Raw genomic sequence first — 17671 nt, 5'->3', positions numbered from 1 at the left:
GCAGTGACCAAAAAAAAAAAAAAACCCTAATTCTGGCTTTTTAATTCTTTCTCGTTACGCCGTTTACCAATCAGATTCATTTACTTCATATTTTGTTAGATCGGACTTTTCTGAACGCAGCGATACCAAATTATGTGGGTTTTTTTTTAATGAAGCAAAAGGGAGGTGATGTAAAAAATTTTTTTTATTATTTATTTTTGAAAACTTTTTTTTTTTCACTTTTTTTAATAGTCCCCTTGGGTGACTTGAAGCTGCGATCGTCCGATCGCTTGGTTGTGATTAGTACTGTAAGCCCTCTCCCAAAGCAAATAGGAGACAGCCCGCCGTACCATTCACGACCATTACAGCACTGCAATGCTCCTTCAAACAGCTGGTTAGTGGGGGTCTTAGGATGTGAACCCCCGCCCCCCCACTGATCTGGTATTGATGGCCTATACTAAAGATAAGTCCATATTAATGTCCTGGAAAACCACCATTAAGGTGTCACAATCCTCCCGCAGAAGCTGCTGGTGGGCCACAGAGAACAGCTGACAGAGACGTACCAGGATGTGCTGGACAGACAGACCCAGGCCGAGAAACAGCTGCAGGTGAAGATAAAACAACAACGGCAGCAAGCTGAGGAGGAAGCACAGAGATGGAAGGTATGAAGGGGCCGAAAAGGGACGTCCTGTGCAGTGGAGGCTGAAGGCTAATCGTCGTGTCCTTCTAATGACGTTGTTTGTGAGATTTCTCAATGGTACCCAGAAAAAAACTGCCCCCCACCCCCACAGTGTTGAGGAAGACCCCCCCCCACACACACACACACCCGTACAGTGTTGAGGAACCCCCCCCCCCAACCCCACAGTGTTGAGGAAGCCCACCTTACAAATGACCAACAAGGCAAACCAGAGGTCAGACCCCTGTGATTAAACATTACTGGGTTATTATTTACACAGTATTTAGAGGGTCTGTCCAGGAACATGATAATAACCTCTCATAAAAGATAAGTCATTATCAGTGGGGGTCCGACACAAGGGTCCCTCCTGTTAATAGGTCCCCAAAACTGTAATTAATACAGTGTATGGGGTTTGATTTGTAGCCGCCCTGACATTTGCTGATAGCTGAACGGTGGGATCCAGCACCCACATAAGGATAGATAATCAGTATCGACAACCCCTTTCATTTTCTGTATTTTTTGGGGGGGGGGATCATGGCAATGCAAAAAAAACAAAAAACAAATATATATTTCAGTTCCACAATTTTTTCTTTATCTGTTTTGCTGTTAAGTGCTCAGCAGAAATAACCTCTTCTGCTCATCCAGGGTAACTGCATTCCCTTCAATACCCGTTTGCCGTAGCTCCCCCTAGTAATGCTGTGATTGCTGACCAAGCTTGGTAAAACCCTTAGTTACTCCGCAGAGGTTCTCTGCCAGCGCCATCACTATGTCCTCCACATATTGCACAGAGCGAATACAGCTTCCCTTCACCATATAAAGATATAAAAGACTGTGTGTTACATAGCGCAGGCTTACTGGGTGATGGGGATATTCTAAGCCCAAGCTTAATAAATTCCTTGAAGCCACAAGCGGATGGGAGATGTCCTAGAAGACGCAGGTGGACATTAAGCAGGGTTACTGGATGCTGCCGACTAACAGGATATGTCCTGGGGACCACTGACAGGTAGCAGGTATACTGGAAGCTGCAAACGAACAGGTGAAGTCCTGGGGACCACTGTGTCACGCTGTCTCTGCGTACTGGAGGTCAGGGGCCTAAGCTGACCCTAAGCTGGGGCCCTGACTAATCCCTCTACCTGGAGGTACTGTTAAAGGTACAGAGGTCCAGGCCACCAGCGTAACCCCTACCTCCTGAGGATCCCTGCACCTCAGTAATCTAGTCCTGAGAAGGACCCCGATCACAACAATAGGGGACAGGAAATAATATGCCAACACTCAGTACAAGGGTAAAACCAAAAACCACCTTGCATACAAAAACTACTCACAACAACAGAGGGAACACCAACGGGAAAGGAGATAAATGATAAAGCGAGGAAGGGAAAAATCACACCAAATACACTTAGCTCAGAACTCCAAATACCACGATCCGCTCTGTTAGTCTGCATGAAATGCTTTCACCAACACTTCCCTAACAGACCGGCAGGCATTTGAAGGAGTCCCACTACAGCAGCATTGATTGCAGCTGGGCGAGGCTGGACCTCATCTAGCACAGAGAGAGAGAGAGTTAACTCCCTCACTGCCGAAAAACACAAAGCACCAAAAACTCAGCTGCGAGAAGTCAGGCTGTGTAATCGTGACGATCTTCGTGGCAACACACCCGTGACAGTACCCCCCCTTCTACGAGGGGCCTCCGGACCCTGAGGGCCAGGTTTATCCGGGTGAGTCGTGTGGAAGGCCCGAACTAATCGGTCTGCGTTAATATCCGACGCAGGAACCCACATCCTCTCCTCAGGACCATACCCCTTCCAATGAACCAGGTACTGAAGGGACCAGCGATTAAAGCGTGAATCGATGACCCTCGATACCTGGAACTCCAAGTTACCATTGACCACCACTGGAGGGGGAGGTAAAGGTGACGGTACCACCGGCGCCACATACCTCTTAAGCAACGATCTGTGGAACACGTTGTGAATTTTAAACGTAGGGGGGAGGTCAAGACGGAATGCCACCGGATTAATTATAGAACTGATCCTGTACGGCCCGATGAACCTGGGACCCAGTTTCCAGGAGGGAACCTTAAGTTTTATATTCCCGGTAGACAACCATACTCGATCGTTCACACTTAGGTCCGGACCAGACACTCTCCTCCTATCAGCCATACGTTTGTATCGGTTCCCCATAGTATTCAGATTATTCAGTACCCCTCTCCATACTGAAGCGAGTGATGAGGAAAATCGTTCCTCCTCAGGAACCCCCGAAGAGCCCCCCCCTACTGAAAGTACAAAACTGGGGGTGAAAACCATATGCCCCAAAAAACGGGGACTTACCAGTGGACTCGCTCCGCCTATTATTAAGAGCAAACTCTGCCAGAGGTAAGAAAGAAGCCCAGTCCTCCTGGTTCTCTGACACAAAACACCGGAGATATGTCTCCAAGCTCTGGTTCATACGTTCCATCTGACCATTGGTCTGAGGATGAAAAGCCGATGAGAACGACAAATGCATCCCCCGCCGTATACAAAACGCCTTCCAGAATTTGGACACAAACTGAGACCCCCGATCTGACACCACCTCGGAGGGTACCCCGTGAAGCCTCACAATCTCCCCAATGAACACCTGCGCAAGAGTTTTAGCATTAGGAAGAGCGATAAAATGTGCCATCTTGCTGAACCTGTCCACTACAACGAGTATGACCGTTTTACCCGAAGACGGCGGGAGGTCCGTAATAAAGTCCATAGACAGATGAGTCCAAGGACGCTCCGGGATCTTCAAAGGTAAGAGGGCCCCAGACGGACGGGTATGTGAGCGCGCACAAACCCCACAGGACGCGACAAAAGTTACCACCTCCTTATGTAAGTTAGGCCACCAAAACCGACGCGAGAGGAGATCCACCGTTGCTTTACTCCCCGGGTGTCCTGCCAAAGCTGAGTTATGGTGTGCCTCGATCACCTTTTGTCGTAGCTGATCTGGAACAAACAGTCTCCCCGGAGGTCCAACAGGGGCGTCCCCCTGAGCCTCCAATACCTCCTCCTCAAGCTCAGAGCATACTGCCGAAACCACCACCCCCTCCTGAAGGATAGGAACCGGGGTCGTCCGTATTCCCGGCCCCAGGGAAACTACGAGATAAGGCATCCGCCTTTACATTTTTTGACCCAGGACGATATGTAACGACAAAATTAAACCTGGTAAAAAACAATGACCACCTAGCTTGTCTGGGATTCAGACGTTTTGCGGACTCCAGATATAGCAGGTTCTTGTGATCGGTGATGACGGTGACCGGATGGACTGCCCCCTCTAAAAAATGGCGCCACTCCTCAAAAGCTAACTTAATGGCCAAGAGTTCCCTATTGCCGACATCGTAATTCCTCTCAGCGGACGACAATTTTTTAGAGAAAAAGGCGCACGGATGCCACTTACCAGGGGACGAACCTTGTGACAACACTGCTCCCACCCCTACCTCGGAAGCGTCTACCTCTACGATGAACGGCTGTGACGCATCAGGTTGAATGAGTATGGGTGCCGAGGCAAAACATTTTTTTCAAGGAGGAGAATGCTTGACAAGCCTTGTCAGACCACCTAGAAAAATCCGTCCCCTTTTTAGTCATGTCTGTGAGAGGCTTAACCATGGAAGAGAAATTACGAATGAACTTCCGGTAATAATTAGCAAACCCCAGGAAACGTTGTAGTGCCTTAAGATTCTCTGGCCGATCCCACTCAAGAACTGCCCGCACTTTCCCAGGGTCCATACGAAAACCGGACGCTGAAACCAGGAAGCCTAAAAACTGGAGTTCCTGTACGGCGAACACACACTTTTCCCATTTGGCATACAGTTTATTATCCCGCAAGATCTGTAACACCTGCCTAACGTGCTCCTGATGAGACACCAGATCCGGCGAGTAAATTAAGATATCATCCAGATATATGACAACAAACTGTCCCACCAGGCGGCGAAAAATGTCATTAACAAAGTGTTGGAACACCGCCGGGGCATTAGTCAGACCGAATGGCATGACAAGGTTCTCATAATGCCCCTCCGGAGTGTTAAACGCCGTCTTCCACTCATCCCCCTCCTTCATCCTAATCAGATTGTACGCCCCCCTGAGATCCAACTTAGAGAACCATTTGGCGCCCACGATCTGATTAAAGAGATCGGGAATAAGAGGGAGCGGATACGGATCTCGGACCGTAATCCGATTAAGTTCACGGAAATCCAGGCAAGGGCGTAGGCCTCCATCTTTCTTCTTAACAAAGAAGAACCCCGCGGCCACCGGTGAAGATGAAGGTCTAATATGCCCCTTAGCCAGACTTTCTGAAATATAATCCTTCATGGCCTGCCTCTCAGGACCAGAAAGGTTATACAACCTAGCTTTAGGTAACTTGGCCTCAGGGAGCAGTTTTACAGAACAGTCATACTCGCGATGAGGAGGTAGTTCCTGACACCCTTTCTCCGAGAATACATCCTCAAAGTCCGCCAGAAATGGAGGCAAGACCCAAGGAGTAACCGCACCGATGACCGTATTCATGCAGTTTTTATTACAGAATTTACTCCATTGGCTTATCTCTCTGGATTGCCAATTAATAACCGGGTTATGCTTAGTTAACCAAGGAAGGCCCAACACTATAGGAGTAGGAAGACCCTCCAACACGTAGCAAGACAACAGTTCTTTATGTATCGCCCCCACTTGAAGTTTTACGTTATGCACAGCTTGCAAAAAACTTCCCTGACAGAGAGGCCTGGCATCGATCGAGAATATGGGGATGGGTTTAGCCAACTCACTCAATCGCATACCTTGAACCCGGGCAAACCGAGCGTCCACCAGATTAGCCCCGGCCCCACTATCCAGAAGAACAGATATCCTCTCAGTTCTCGTACCCACCACCACCTCCGCCGGTGCGAGAAACTGAGACGAACCTAGGGACGAAATACCTACTCCCAGATTGCCGTCCACCACACAACCTGGGATCAACAGTTTTCCGACGACTCTTCACTCTGCAAGGGACGGGATGGACACCCCCCAATAAAATGTCCCTTTCTCCCGCAGAAAAAACACCTTCCTGTCTTATGGCGCACCACCGGTCCCCTCCTCTGAAATGATGTCCCTCCTAATTGCATAGGCTCCTCTGGACTGACCAGGGGAACCACCATATGAGGGGACCTTGTAGGAGGTGGAGTCATCACAGGGGGTGGAGTTATCCCGCACCTCTCCCGAAGCCGTCTGTCAATGCGAATAGCAAGGGCCATAGCGGCTTCCAGTGACGCGGGAGAGTCATACTGTGCCAACACATCCTTTAATTTGTCGGATAAACCTTGACAAAACTGGCTCCTAAGAGCCGGGTCATTCCACTGGGTGTCCGTGGCCCACCTACGGAACTCCGAACAGAATTCCTCCGCCGGACGATCTCCCTGCTGGATCCTACGTAACTTAGATTCAGCAAGGGAGATCCGATCCGGGTCATCATATACGAGACCCAGAGCTGCAAAAAACCTATCCACTGACTGGAGAGCCGGGGAGCCCGGGGGAAGAGAGAACGCCCAAGATTGTGGGTCCCCTTGTAGGAGCGAGATGACTATTCCCACCCTTTGTTCTTCACTCCCCGATGACCGAGGCCGCAGCCGAAAGTACAACTTGCATGCCTCCCGGAAAACAAAAAAACTTGTCCCGCCCCCCAGTGAACCTGTCAGGGAGAGCTACTTTAGGTTCTGGTCCGGCTTGCTCCTGGGGATATAAAACCTTAGACCTAACGTCCGCCAGCTCCATGGACAAACTCTGCAACTGCCGAGCTAGACTGGCTACTGGATCCATGGTAGCTGGAGAGAATCTTAGTTGGTCGGTGAAAATGTCACGCTGTCTCTGCGTACTGGAGGTCAGGGGCCTAAGCTGACCCTAAGCTGGGGCCCTGACTAATCCCTCTACCTGGAGGTACTGTTAAAGGTACAGAGGTCCAGGCCACCAGCGTAACCCCTACCTCCTGAGGATCCCTGCACCTCAGTAATCTAGTCCTGAGAAGGACCCCGATCACAACAATAGGGGACAGGAAATAATATGCCAACACTCAGTACTTAAACGAACGAGACAGTACAAGGGTCAAACCAAAAACCACCTTGCATACAAAAACTACTCACAACAACAGAGGGAACACCAACGGGAAAGGAGATAAATGATAAAGCGAGGAAGGGAAAAATCACACCAAATACACTTAGCTCAGAACTCCAAAACACCACGATCCGCTCTGTATGAAATGCTTTCACCGACACTTCCCTAACAGACCGGCAGGCATTTGAAGGAGTCCCACTACAGCAGCATTGATTGCAGCTGGGCGAGGCTGGACCTCGTCTAGCACAGAGAGAGAGAGAGTTAACTCCCTCACTGCCGAAAAACACAAAGCACCAAAAACTCAGCTGCGAGAAGTCAGGCTGTGTAATCGTGACGATCTTCGTGGCAACACACCCGTGACACACTGACAGGTAGCAGGTATACTGGAAGCTGCAGACTAACAGGGGAAGTTCTGTGGACCACTGACAGGTAGCAGGGTTACTGGAAGCTGCAGACTAACAGGGGAAGTCCTGGGGACCACTGACAGGTAGTCGGGTTACTGGGGACCAGGAAACTACTGACAGGTACTGTGCACAGACAACTAAAAGAGTTACTAGCAAGTCTTAATGCCAAGTCCCTGGTGTGTGTCTTGGGAGGCCGTATATAGGCCCAGGAAATGCAACACATGGGAGCACACCGGGCTACTTTCAAAGCCCAACGTGGAGCACAAGAGAGTCTAGCGGACCGGGTGAAGAAAGCAAAGCACGGATCCGTGACAGGTGTGTAACACTTTGTATATACAGAGAACTACGGGAATGTGTTTCGGACATTTCTTTGATGCTGGGATTAGAGATTCTCTTGCAGTCGTTTACTGAATCTTTATTGCCTGTTAGATATATCTAAAACACATTGAAGAACTCGTAACTAAGAACCGAGAGACTAAAAAGAAAATAGAGAAAGAGCAACGGGAACACGTCCAGAAGGAGCAGGATCTGGGCGCTGATCTGCTGAAACTGCAAAGGAAGAATAAGAGGTATTGTCATCTCTAGGAGTGAAAAAAAATAAAAGGCTGAATATCCTGTAACATGTGGCCATAAGGGATCGTCTGGTCATTTCTAAACAGGCTATAAATCTGTAAAAAAGAAATGGGTAATAAAAAAAACTTTGGAGTACATTTATGCCCACAATTTTTCTCCCATGCATATCACACACAGACACGAGAGATTCCTGTTCTCTCTACGTAATACATATTCGGAAAAAGCAGCAACATGGAACACTGTATACAATGGTACTGAGCAATATAGCTGTGATTCCAGCTCTGGGGTGAAATAAACAGTTAAGAAGAGGTACTGTCTGTGTATACATGAGGAATAAAACACATAGCCATGAGGGATTCCTGCTCCCCTGTTTCTCTTTACCACATGTTCAGAAGTAACAGCAGCATGGAGGACATTATATAGCAGTACTGAGCAGTGTAGATGGGAATCCAGCTCTAAAGTGAAATAAAACAATTCAGCAGCACAGGTCTCTGCGTGTGTTTTCAGACTTTTTTCAGAATGGATGATGAGTTCAAGAAACAAAGGGAGGAGAATATTTGTCTGATAAGCGGCAAAAGAAGCAAATTTCACTGCTGTATATGACCAAGTTGGTGAATGGTCAGCAACCATTCAGTCTCATCTGCATGTTCTAAAGGAGGAGAAACTGAGCAAATGAATATATAGCTAGGTTAAGGAGTCCAGTGGGCGGTCTCACCTTTGCATACAGACATGGACGTACAGCAGACTAGGACCACCCACTGGACTCGTTAAGCAGGGACCCTGTAGTGAATCTTTCCCCTTATCTCCTCTTCTATACCTGTGCTGCTGGCGGATTATTCTACATTTCCTTTAAACTTGCATAGATATGTTGATGGAGGGAGGGGCGGCCCGTCAGGTCTGTTCTGGAAATACTGCATCTAACAATGTGCAAAAAACAGAAGGGTGCCGCGTCCTCTCACAGTTTTAATTTCTTGCAGCCTCGAGAAAGAGCACAGAGAAATTGAGAATAAAATCACAGATTTACTTGCTGAACAAACGGCAGAGAGGTGAGCGATCGTTAGTGCACGTTATCAGTGGGAAAGGGGTCTGAATTCTCACTGCCTGCATGGCCATAGCTTACAGTACTTGTCAAATTATCGACACCTGTTCATGTGATGGTTTTTCTTACTGGAATGTGCATACTGTCGATTTAGACTGAAGGCAGCAAAACCACCAAAAAAGACATCTAGAAAGGAGGAGTAAAGAAACGCGTGTGGAACAAGCCAGAATGTGTCACACCTCCTTGTTTTACTTTGTCCAAACAAATTTCTTCTTCTTGTTTGCCGTCCTCAGTTGTGGGTTCTTTGCAGTCTGTAGACCTTAAAGTCCCGTTTCTTTGTCTCCTCTAGTCAGTTGATTTTGTGATATCTCTGTGCTTTATTTATGAGGGCTGTTATCTGAGATGCTGTCAAGTTGTGATTTCTGAGGCTGGGAACTCTGATGAACTTATCCTTTGCAGCAGAGGTAATTCTTGGTCTTTTTAATTCTAACTATTGATGGTTTTCATGACTACCCTTGAGGATGTCTTCAAGGCTCTAGCAATTTTCCCGGTTGCCTGACTTCAAGGCTCTAGCAATTTTCCCGGTTGCCTGACTTCAAGGCTCTAGCAATTTTCCCGGTTGCCTGACTTCAAGGCTCTAGCAATTTTCCCGGTTGCCTGACTTCAAGGCTCTAGCAATTTTCCCGGTTGCCTGACTTCAAGGCTCTAGCAATTTTCCCGGTTGCCTGACTTCAAGGCTCTAGCAATTTTCCCGGTTGCCTGATTTCAAGGCTCTAGCAGTTTTCCCGGTTGCCTGACTTCAAGGTTCTAGCAGTTTTCCCGGTTGCCTGACTTCAAGGTTCTAGCAATTTTCCCAGTTGCCTGATTTCAAGGCTCTAGCAATTTTCCCGCTTTCCTGACTTCAAGGCTCTAGCAATTTTCTCGGGTGCCTGACTTCAAGGCTCTAGCAATATTCTCTGTTGCCTGACTTCAAGGCTCTAGCAATTTTCCCGGTTGCCTGACTTCAAGGTTCTATCAATTTTCCCGGTTGCCTGACTTCAAGGCTCTAGCAATTTTCCCAGTTGCCTGACCTTCATGTATTACAGTAATGATGGACCATTGAGTCTCTTTACTTGCTTTATATTCTAGTGTAGAACAGCTGTGGAATAGGGCTCAGCACTGTACGGAGCTGTGTACCGACACTAACTCTCCGAACCACACCTGATGGCCGCTAACACTTCCTGAAGGCCGGCGATTACACGCGGAATCTCTTGCTGAAGCGACCGGTCCATTGGAAACAATTCATGGTGACCACTTGATGAATCTGCGGGGAGATTATCTAGGTGGTGTAAAGCTGCCATCAGAGTAAAAGAGGGGTACATGAGGAATTTAAGGTATAACACACATTCTGGATTGCTTCACACGTGTTTCTTTACTTCTTGTTTCCATGTGTCTTCCTTTGTGCTTTTGCTGTTTCCAGTCTGAATCTACATGTGCACATTCCACTAAGAACAAGGAAAACCATCACATAAACACGTGTCCAAAATTAATGTATTGTAATAGGAAAGTCAGATTTCAGAATGTGTTCATCACAATAGTATTGGACTTGTGTTTCACAGGAAAGAGTGGGAAGCTGAACTGACCGACCTGAAGAAGAAACACAGTGAAGTGAACCAAAGCGCGACAGAGCAAATCGAGCACATGAGAAGAGCTGAGGCATGGCCAAGGCTCGGATATGGGTTTAGATTCTTCAGCTCTGTACCTTGCCATCCACTGCTATTCAGCGGACAAGATTTCTTTTATTAGCATTCTCCCAGTACTATAGGTGCAGGAACATCCTTTCCCTGACATTGACCTGGAGAAAGATCAATGTTAAATCAACCCCCATTTGCTGAAATCCCATTTTTACTCCTTTATTTAAAAAAAACAATATTCTAATGCCTTGGTCCATGTAAAATCTTTGTGTTAGTATAGAGATGGGTAAAATGTCTGCTGCATTACAGTAATGGTATATACCTCTCCACCGTAGGTCTCGTCACTGGAGAGTCGAAGAGACTTATTGCTCATCTCATTAGAGGAGGCCGAAAAGGAGGCAGAAGTCACTTTGTCTTATCTCCGGTATGGAATACGCAGCAGGTCTCGCCTCACTCTATAAAGTAGCGTAAAGTTTACCAAGGACGGAGATTTCCCCCAACACCTTCCTTCCTTCTGCCAATTTTGCGCTTTTGTTTTTTCTATCCCTCCTTCCAAGAGCCATCACTTTTATCTTTCTGTCATCGTACTCCTATGATGGCTTTTTTTCACAATTATGTTTTTTTTATTTTTTTTATTTATCATGATCACTATATGGTAAAACTGACCTGGTAATATGATTCTCTAGGTCAGTACAAGTATGCAGGTACCAGACATGTAGAGTTTTATTTTTATTTAAGTGGTGAAAAAAAAAATTCAGGAATTTTGTAAAAAAAAATAAATAAAAATTTTTGCATGTGTCACCATTTTCCGAGACTCATAACGCTTTACATTTTCGAGATATGGTGCCGGGTGAGGGCTTATTTTTTGCACGCTGACCTGATGTTTTTACTGATACCATTTTGGGGCAGATACAATGTTTTGATCGCCTCTTATTGCATTTTATTTCGGCGGCCAAAAATTAAATAATTCGAGCACTTTTTTTTTCTCATTATGATGCTTATTGATTGGATTACTTTTTTATGTTTTAATAGATTGGACTTTTACGAACACAATGATACCAAATATGTGTTTTTTTTTGTTTTTTTTTAAATTGTTTCATTTTTTTAATGGAGCAAAATGGGGGTGACTTTTTTTTTTTTTCTTTCATATTTTTAAAAACTTATTTTTTTTTACTGTATTTAATAGTCCCCTTAGGGGACTTGAAGCTGCGATCATCTGATCGCTTGTACTGTCCATATCAGTGCATCAACTAAAATAAGAATCTCCTATAAACGCCAGCCAAACGCTAGCTTTCACAGCTGACCCTCGACTGTCATGGCACCCCGCAATCACCTGGTAACTTTATATATATTTATTATAATTGCTAAGTTCATATTATTTATTATAATCTCTTATCAGGGTGGCGCCTCCTAATTTGGAGTGGATTACGCTGAAGCAGAGGTGGGAGGCCCGGCTCGCCGGTATCCAGCAAATGAAGGCAAATCTCCAGGTAGGCAAAGGCTTCTCTCAATCAACGGTGAATGCCGGGAGTTAACGTTTCACAACTGGATGCAGATATCCATTTTTTTCATCAAAAGGGGGAAATGAACCATTATATGGCGTCCGCTCAGCCGTCTACGCACTGGAAGCAACAAACGACTCTTGGCCAAGATACGATTGTCCTTAGCAGGGTCCCCCTCTAGTAATTCAGGGTGTTTTAATATGGGATTTCTATACTAAACATCACCCTATAAGTTTTCAATTTACCAATGGTGTCTGCTCTCGTATATAAAGGGACCATAAGTGATTGAATAATGGCGCAGGGATAAGTGCAGGCATTTAAAGTAAAACTTGCGTTACCAGAAATACAATAAGAAGATTCTTCATTATTTCTTATTTCTGTTCCTTTTAGGAGCAATTTGAGAAGCAAATTAAACAGGTGAAGAACGGCACCCGGCTGAGCAGCTTACCCTCCATAATGGCGCCAGACCTGACTCCTCCGCCCTCTGATGTAAGTCGCTTCTCTCCGCACCGTCTCTCCTCGTCTGGAGTTCGAGTACAGAATAAATTGATTTTATAGCCGCTGTTTAGTTCATTTTCCCCTTAGATCAGCAGTGCGGGAGAACGCATCAGACTAGCTGGACATTTGTCTTTTTGCAGCCATTTTGCTATTTGCGCCTGGATGAAAGCATTCAGGAGAAGAGCAGTTACCGTCGCCACGGGCCCCTGTTTATCATTTGCTATTATGCATCCTTATACTGTTTATTTAACTGTTTAGAAAAATGCTAGGAGTTGTAGTTTTACAACTGCTGAAATGCCGGACGTTGGGAACCATTTTTAAAGAGGGTATGGTCATTTGTTTGCACTCTATTTGACAGCTCTGGTATTACAGGGAATGTGTTCAAAGCCTCCCTGACTTGTTACACCTTACATGTGTTCATCCCTTTTCTTGTTGCATTGATATAAAATCCAGTGATCGCCTTCTCTTGCCTCCAGCCCAGCCTCATGTTACACAGAATCGCTCTTGCCCCTGCTAAGATGCCACCTGCAGATACGGGACCCCAGCCGTACCAGCGTTCCCACCCAATGGCCTTTCCTACATTACCTTTCCCTGGTAATACGGCCTCAGCTCCCGGCGCCTCTGACGGTCCAGGTCCGGCCGGCACAGACAAGCTGAGCAAAATCCTTGAGAAGCTGCAAGCCAGATTCCCACAACACGATAAGTAAGTGACCCCTGCTGACGGGGCTCAATGCAGCCGCCCCGATGTTGCAGATGTTTGCTCCTTCATTTGCCAATATCGTCCTTATCTTCCTGCATTTATTACAGCATTATTATGAAGTTGAAGCATTATTATTATTATTATCATCATCATTATTATTATTAATGGCCTTAAGCTCGATCTTGAGCCATGAACGCTCTGTAGGAAGATAGGTCCACCAGGGTCTTCTCCTCTGCTGTTATCTGTTGTAGCATTAGGTTTATCATTATCTACCTGCAGATTTGCTTTTTCTTTACTTTTCCTTATCTGAGATCTCTTCTTGTTTAGGGGGCACTTAACCGATATCCTTCAGCAGATTAAGCAGAAGCGTGGCACCCTGTCCGGCCTCACGTTGGAGGCCTTGTTCCAGCTTGTGGAAACGCACACAGAAAAGCTTCAACTGAAAGAATCTGCAAACCCAGCAGCCAGGGTAAGAGCGGGCATATGGCTGTCACTGCTTGCACATCTGTCCTGCGTCAAGGACTTCTTGGGATGCAGTTCCCCTACGGGTTCCCTCCTGAAAGGTCTGGGGAGGCAGGGGGTTAGGGAGAGGACAAGGTCTTAATCGGCTCCTGGTTTCGCTTTGGTGGATACCTGGAGCACGATTTGCGCACTCCCACCTCTCGGACAAGCGCTGCAGCATCTTCTATGCGGACATTGCACCATCTAGTTGGTAGCAGCATATTGCATGCAATTCAGTGGGACAGCTTTGCACGGTCACTAACAAATAGACGACGGTGTGCTGCTATATGGCACGGCGAGACACAGAGGAGGCTGCTGCCTTCTGCGGAGTTTGTATCGTAGACAAACTACATTCACATGGAATTCTGCTGAGCTCATATCTCACAGCATTCCCTGCTTGTCCAGTATCTCCAGTGGTTTGCATTCTGGGAAGAGTCATCCTTGGGGTATGTACACACAAAAACATATTTTCTGACTGTGTGCGCAACGGACCAATTGTAAAAACAAGCAAATTTACAATTTAGCTGTTCAAGGGAACCTGTCACCAGGTTTCTCCCATATAAAGTAGGAGCAGCTCCTGTACACCCTCATATACCGCATGCTAGAACGCTGTATTCTAAATGCGCTGTATTCTATTGTATCCACATTCTAGAACGCTGTATTCTATTGTATCCACATTCTAGAACGCTGTATTCTAAATGCGCTGTATTCTATTGTATCCACATTCTAGAACGCTGTATTCTATTGTGTCCACATTCTAGAACGCTGTATTCTAAATGCGCTGTATTCTATTGTATCTGCATGCTAGAACGCTGTATTCTAAATGCGTTGTATTCTATTGTATCCACATTCTAGAACGCTGTATTCTATTGTATCCGCATTCTAGAACGCTGTATTCTATTGTATCCACATTCTAGAACGCTGTATTCTAAATGCGCTGTATTCTATTGTATCCACATTCTAGAACGCTGTATTCTAAATGCGTTGTATTCTATTGTATCCACATTCTAGAACGCTGTATTCTAAATGCGCTGTATTCTATTGTATCCGCATTCTAGAACGCTGTATTCTATTGTGTCCACATTCTAGAACGCTGTATTCTATTGTATCCGCATTCTAGAACGCTGTATTCTAAATGCGCTGTATTCTATTGTATCCACATTCTAGAACGCTGTATTCTAAATGCGCTGTATTCTATTGTATCTGCATGCTAGAACGCTGTATTCTAAATGCGCTGTATTCTATTGTATCCACATTCTAGAACGCTGTATTCTAAATGCGCTGTATTCTATTGTATCCGCATTCTAGAACGCTGTATTCTAAATGCGCTGTATTCTATTGTATCTGCATGCTAGAACGCTGTATTCTATTGTGTCCACATTCTAGAACGCTGTATTCTAAATGCGCTGTATTCTATTGTATCCACATTCTAGAACGCTGTATTCTAAATGCGCTGTATTCTATTGTATCCGCATTCTAGAACGCTGTATTCTAAATGCGCTGTATTCTATTGTATCCGCATTCTAGAACGCTGTATTCTATTGTATCCACATTCTAGAACGCTGTATTCTATTGTATCCACATTCTAGAACGCTGTATACTAAATGCGCTGTATACTATTGTATCCGCATTCTAGAACGCTGTATTCTAAATGCGCTGTATTCTGTTGTATCCGCATTCTAGAACGCTGTATTCTAAATGCGCTGTATTGTATTGTATCCGCATTCTAGAACGCTGTATTGTATCCGCATTCTAGAACCCTGTATTCTATTGTATCCGCATTCTAGAACCCTGTATTCTATTGTATCCGCATTCTAGAACGCTGTATTCTATTGTATCCGCATTCTAGAACCCTGTATTCTATTGTATCCGCATTCTAGAACCCTGTATTCTATTGTATCCGCATTCTAGAACCCTGTATTCTATTGTATCCGCATTCGAGAACGCTGTATTCTATTGTATCCACATTCTAGAACGCTGTATTCTATTGTATCCGCATTCTAGAACGCTGTATTCTATTGTATCCGCATTCTAGAACGCTGTATTCTATTGTATCCGCATTCTAGAACGCTGTATTCTAAATGCGCTGTATTGTATCCGCATTCTAGAACCCTGTATTCTAAATGTGCTGTATTCTATTGTATCCGCATTCTAGAATGCTGTCTTCTAAATGCGCTGTATTCTATTGTATCCACATTCTAGAACGCTGTATTCTATCGTATCCGCATTCTAGAACGCTGTATTCTAAATGCGCTGTATTGTATTGTATCCGCATTCTAGAACCCTGTATTCTATTGTATCCGCATTCTAGAACCCTGTATTCTATTGTATCCGCATTCTAGAACCCTGTATTCTATCGTATCCACATTCTAGAACGCTGTATTCTAAATGTGCTGTATTCTATCGTATCCGCATTCTAGAACGCTGTATTCTAAATGCGCTGTATTCTATTGTATCCGCATTCTAGAACGCTGTATTCTATTGTATCCACATTCTAGAACGCTGTATTCTATTGTATCCACATTCTAGAACGCTGTATTCTAGTGTATCCGCGTTCTAGAACGCTGTATTCTATTGTATCCGCATTCTAGAACGCTGTATTCTATTGTATCCGCATTCTAGAACGCTGTATTCTATTGTATCCGCATTCTAGAACGCTGTATTCTATTGTATCCGCATTCTAGAACGCTGTATTCTAAATGCGCTGTATTCTATTGTATCCGCATTCTAGAATGCTGTATTCTAAATGCGCTGTATTCTATTGTATCCGCATTCTAGAACGCTGTATTCTAAATGCGCTGTATTCTACTGTATCCGCATTCTAGAACGCTGTATTCTAAATGTGCTGTATTCTATTGTATCCGCATTCTAGAACGCTGTATTCTATTGTATCCGCATTCTAGAACGCTGTATTCTATTGTATCCGCATTCTAGAACGCTGTATTCTAAATGCGCTGTATTCTATTGTATCCACATTCTAGAACGCTGTATTCTAAATGCGCTGTATTCTATTGTATCCGCATTCTAGAACCCTGTATTCTATTGTATCCGCATTCTAGAACGCTGTATTCTGTTGTATCCGCATTCTAGAACGCTGTATTCTATTGTATCCGCATTCTAGAACGCTGTATTCTAAATGCGCTGTATTCTATCGTATCCGCATTCTAGAACGCTGTATTCTAAATGCGCTGTATTCTATTGTATCCGCATTCTAGAACACTGTATTCTATTGTATCCACATTCTAGAACGCTGTATTCTATTGTATCCGCATTCTAGAACGCTGTATTCTATTGTGTCCACATTCTAGAACGCTGTATTCTAAATGCGCTGTATTCTATTGTATCCGCATTCTAGAATGCTGTATTCTAAATGCGCTGTATTCTATCGTATCCGCATTCTAGAACGCTGTATTCTAAATGCGCTGTATTCTATTGTATCTGCATGCTAGAACGCTGTATTCTAAATGCGCTGTATTCTATTGTATCCACATTCTAGAACGCTGTATTCTAAATGCGCTGTATTCTATTGTATCCGCATTCTAGAACGCTGTATTCTAAATGCGCTGTATTCTATTGTATCCACATTCTAGAACGCTGTATTCTATTGTATCCACATTCTAGAACGCTGTATTCTAAATTCGCTGTATTCTATTGTATCTGCATGCTAGAACGCTGTATTCTATTGTATCCACATTCTAGAACGCTGTATTCTAAATGCGCTGTATTCTATTGTATCCACATTCTAGAACGCTGTATTCTAAATGCGCTGTATTCTATTGTATCCACATTCTAGAACGCTGTATTCTATTGTATCCACATTCTAGAACGCTGTATTCTAAATGCGCTGTATTCTATTGTATCTGCATGCTAGAACGCTGTATTCTAAATGCGCTGTATTCTATTGTATCCACATTCTAGAACGCTGTATTCTAAATGCGCTGTATTCTATTGTATCCGCATTCTAGAACGCTGTATTCTATTGTGTCCACATTCTAGAACGCTGTATTGTATTGTATCCGCATTCTAGAACGCTGTAT

General features: G+C 44.8%; 1 protein-coding gene across 1 annotated transcript in view; it reads left to right on the top strand.

Annotated features, from left to right (window-relative positions):
* The window catches only part of RNF214 (ring finger protein 214), a 35585-nt gene that overhangs the window by 3565 nt on the left and 14349 nt on the right, over positions 1 to 17671 (top strand). Inside the window, exons 4-12 of the mRNA XM_073657104.1 lie at positions 501 to 641; positions 7578 to 7717; positions 8699 to 8767; positions 10359 to 10455; positions 10769 to 10857; positions 11833 to 11923; positions 12326 to 12424; positions 12910 to 13136; positions 13461 to 13602. Coding sequence (XP_073513205.1) covers positions 501 to 641; positions 7578 to 7717; positions 8699 to 8767; positions 10359 to 10455; positions 10769 to 10857; positions 11833 to 11923; positions 12326 to 12424; positions 12910 to 13136; positions 13461 to 13602 — 1095 coding nt within the window. The remainder of the gene's footprint in view (positions 1 to 500; positions 642 to 7577; positions 7718 to 8698; positions 8768 to 10358; positions 10456 to 10768; positions 10858 to 11832; positions 11924 to 12325; positions 12425 to 12909; positions 13137 to 13460; positions 13603 to 17671) is intronic.

The sequence above is a fragment of the Phyllobates terribilis genome, unplaced genomic scaffold, assembly GCF_046119375.1.
Source record: "Phyllobates terribilis strain yellow unplaced genomic scaffold, ASM4611937v1 Scaffold_12__6_contigs__length_324123572, whole genome shotgun sequence".
Taxonomy (NCBI): domain Eukaryota; kingdom Metazoa; phylum Chordata; class Amphibia; order Anura; family Dendrobatidae; genus Phyllobates; species Phyllobates terribilis.
Note: the sequence above shows the minus strand (reverse complement) of the source record. Positions and strands in the feature narration are given on the sequence as shown.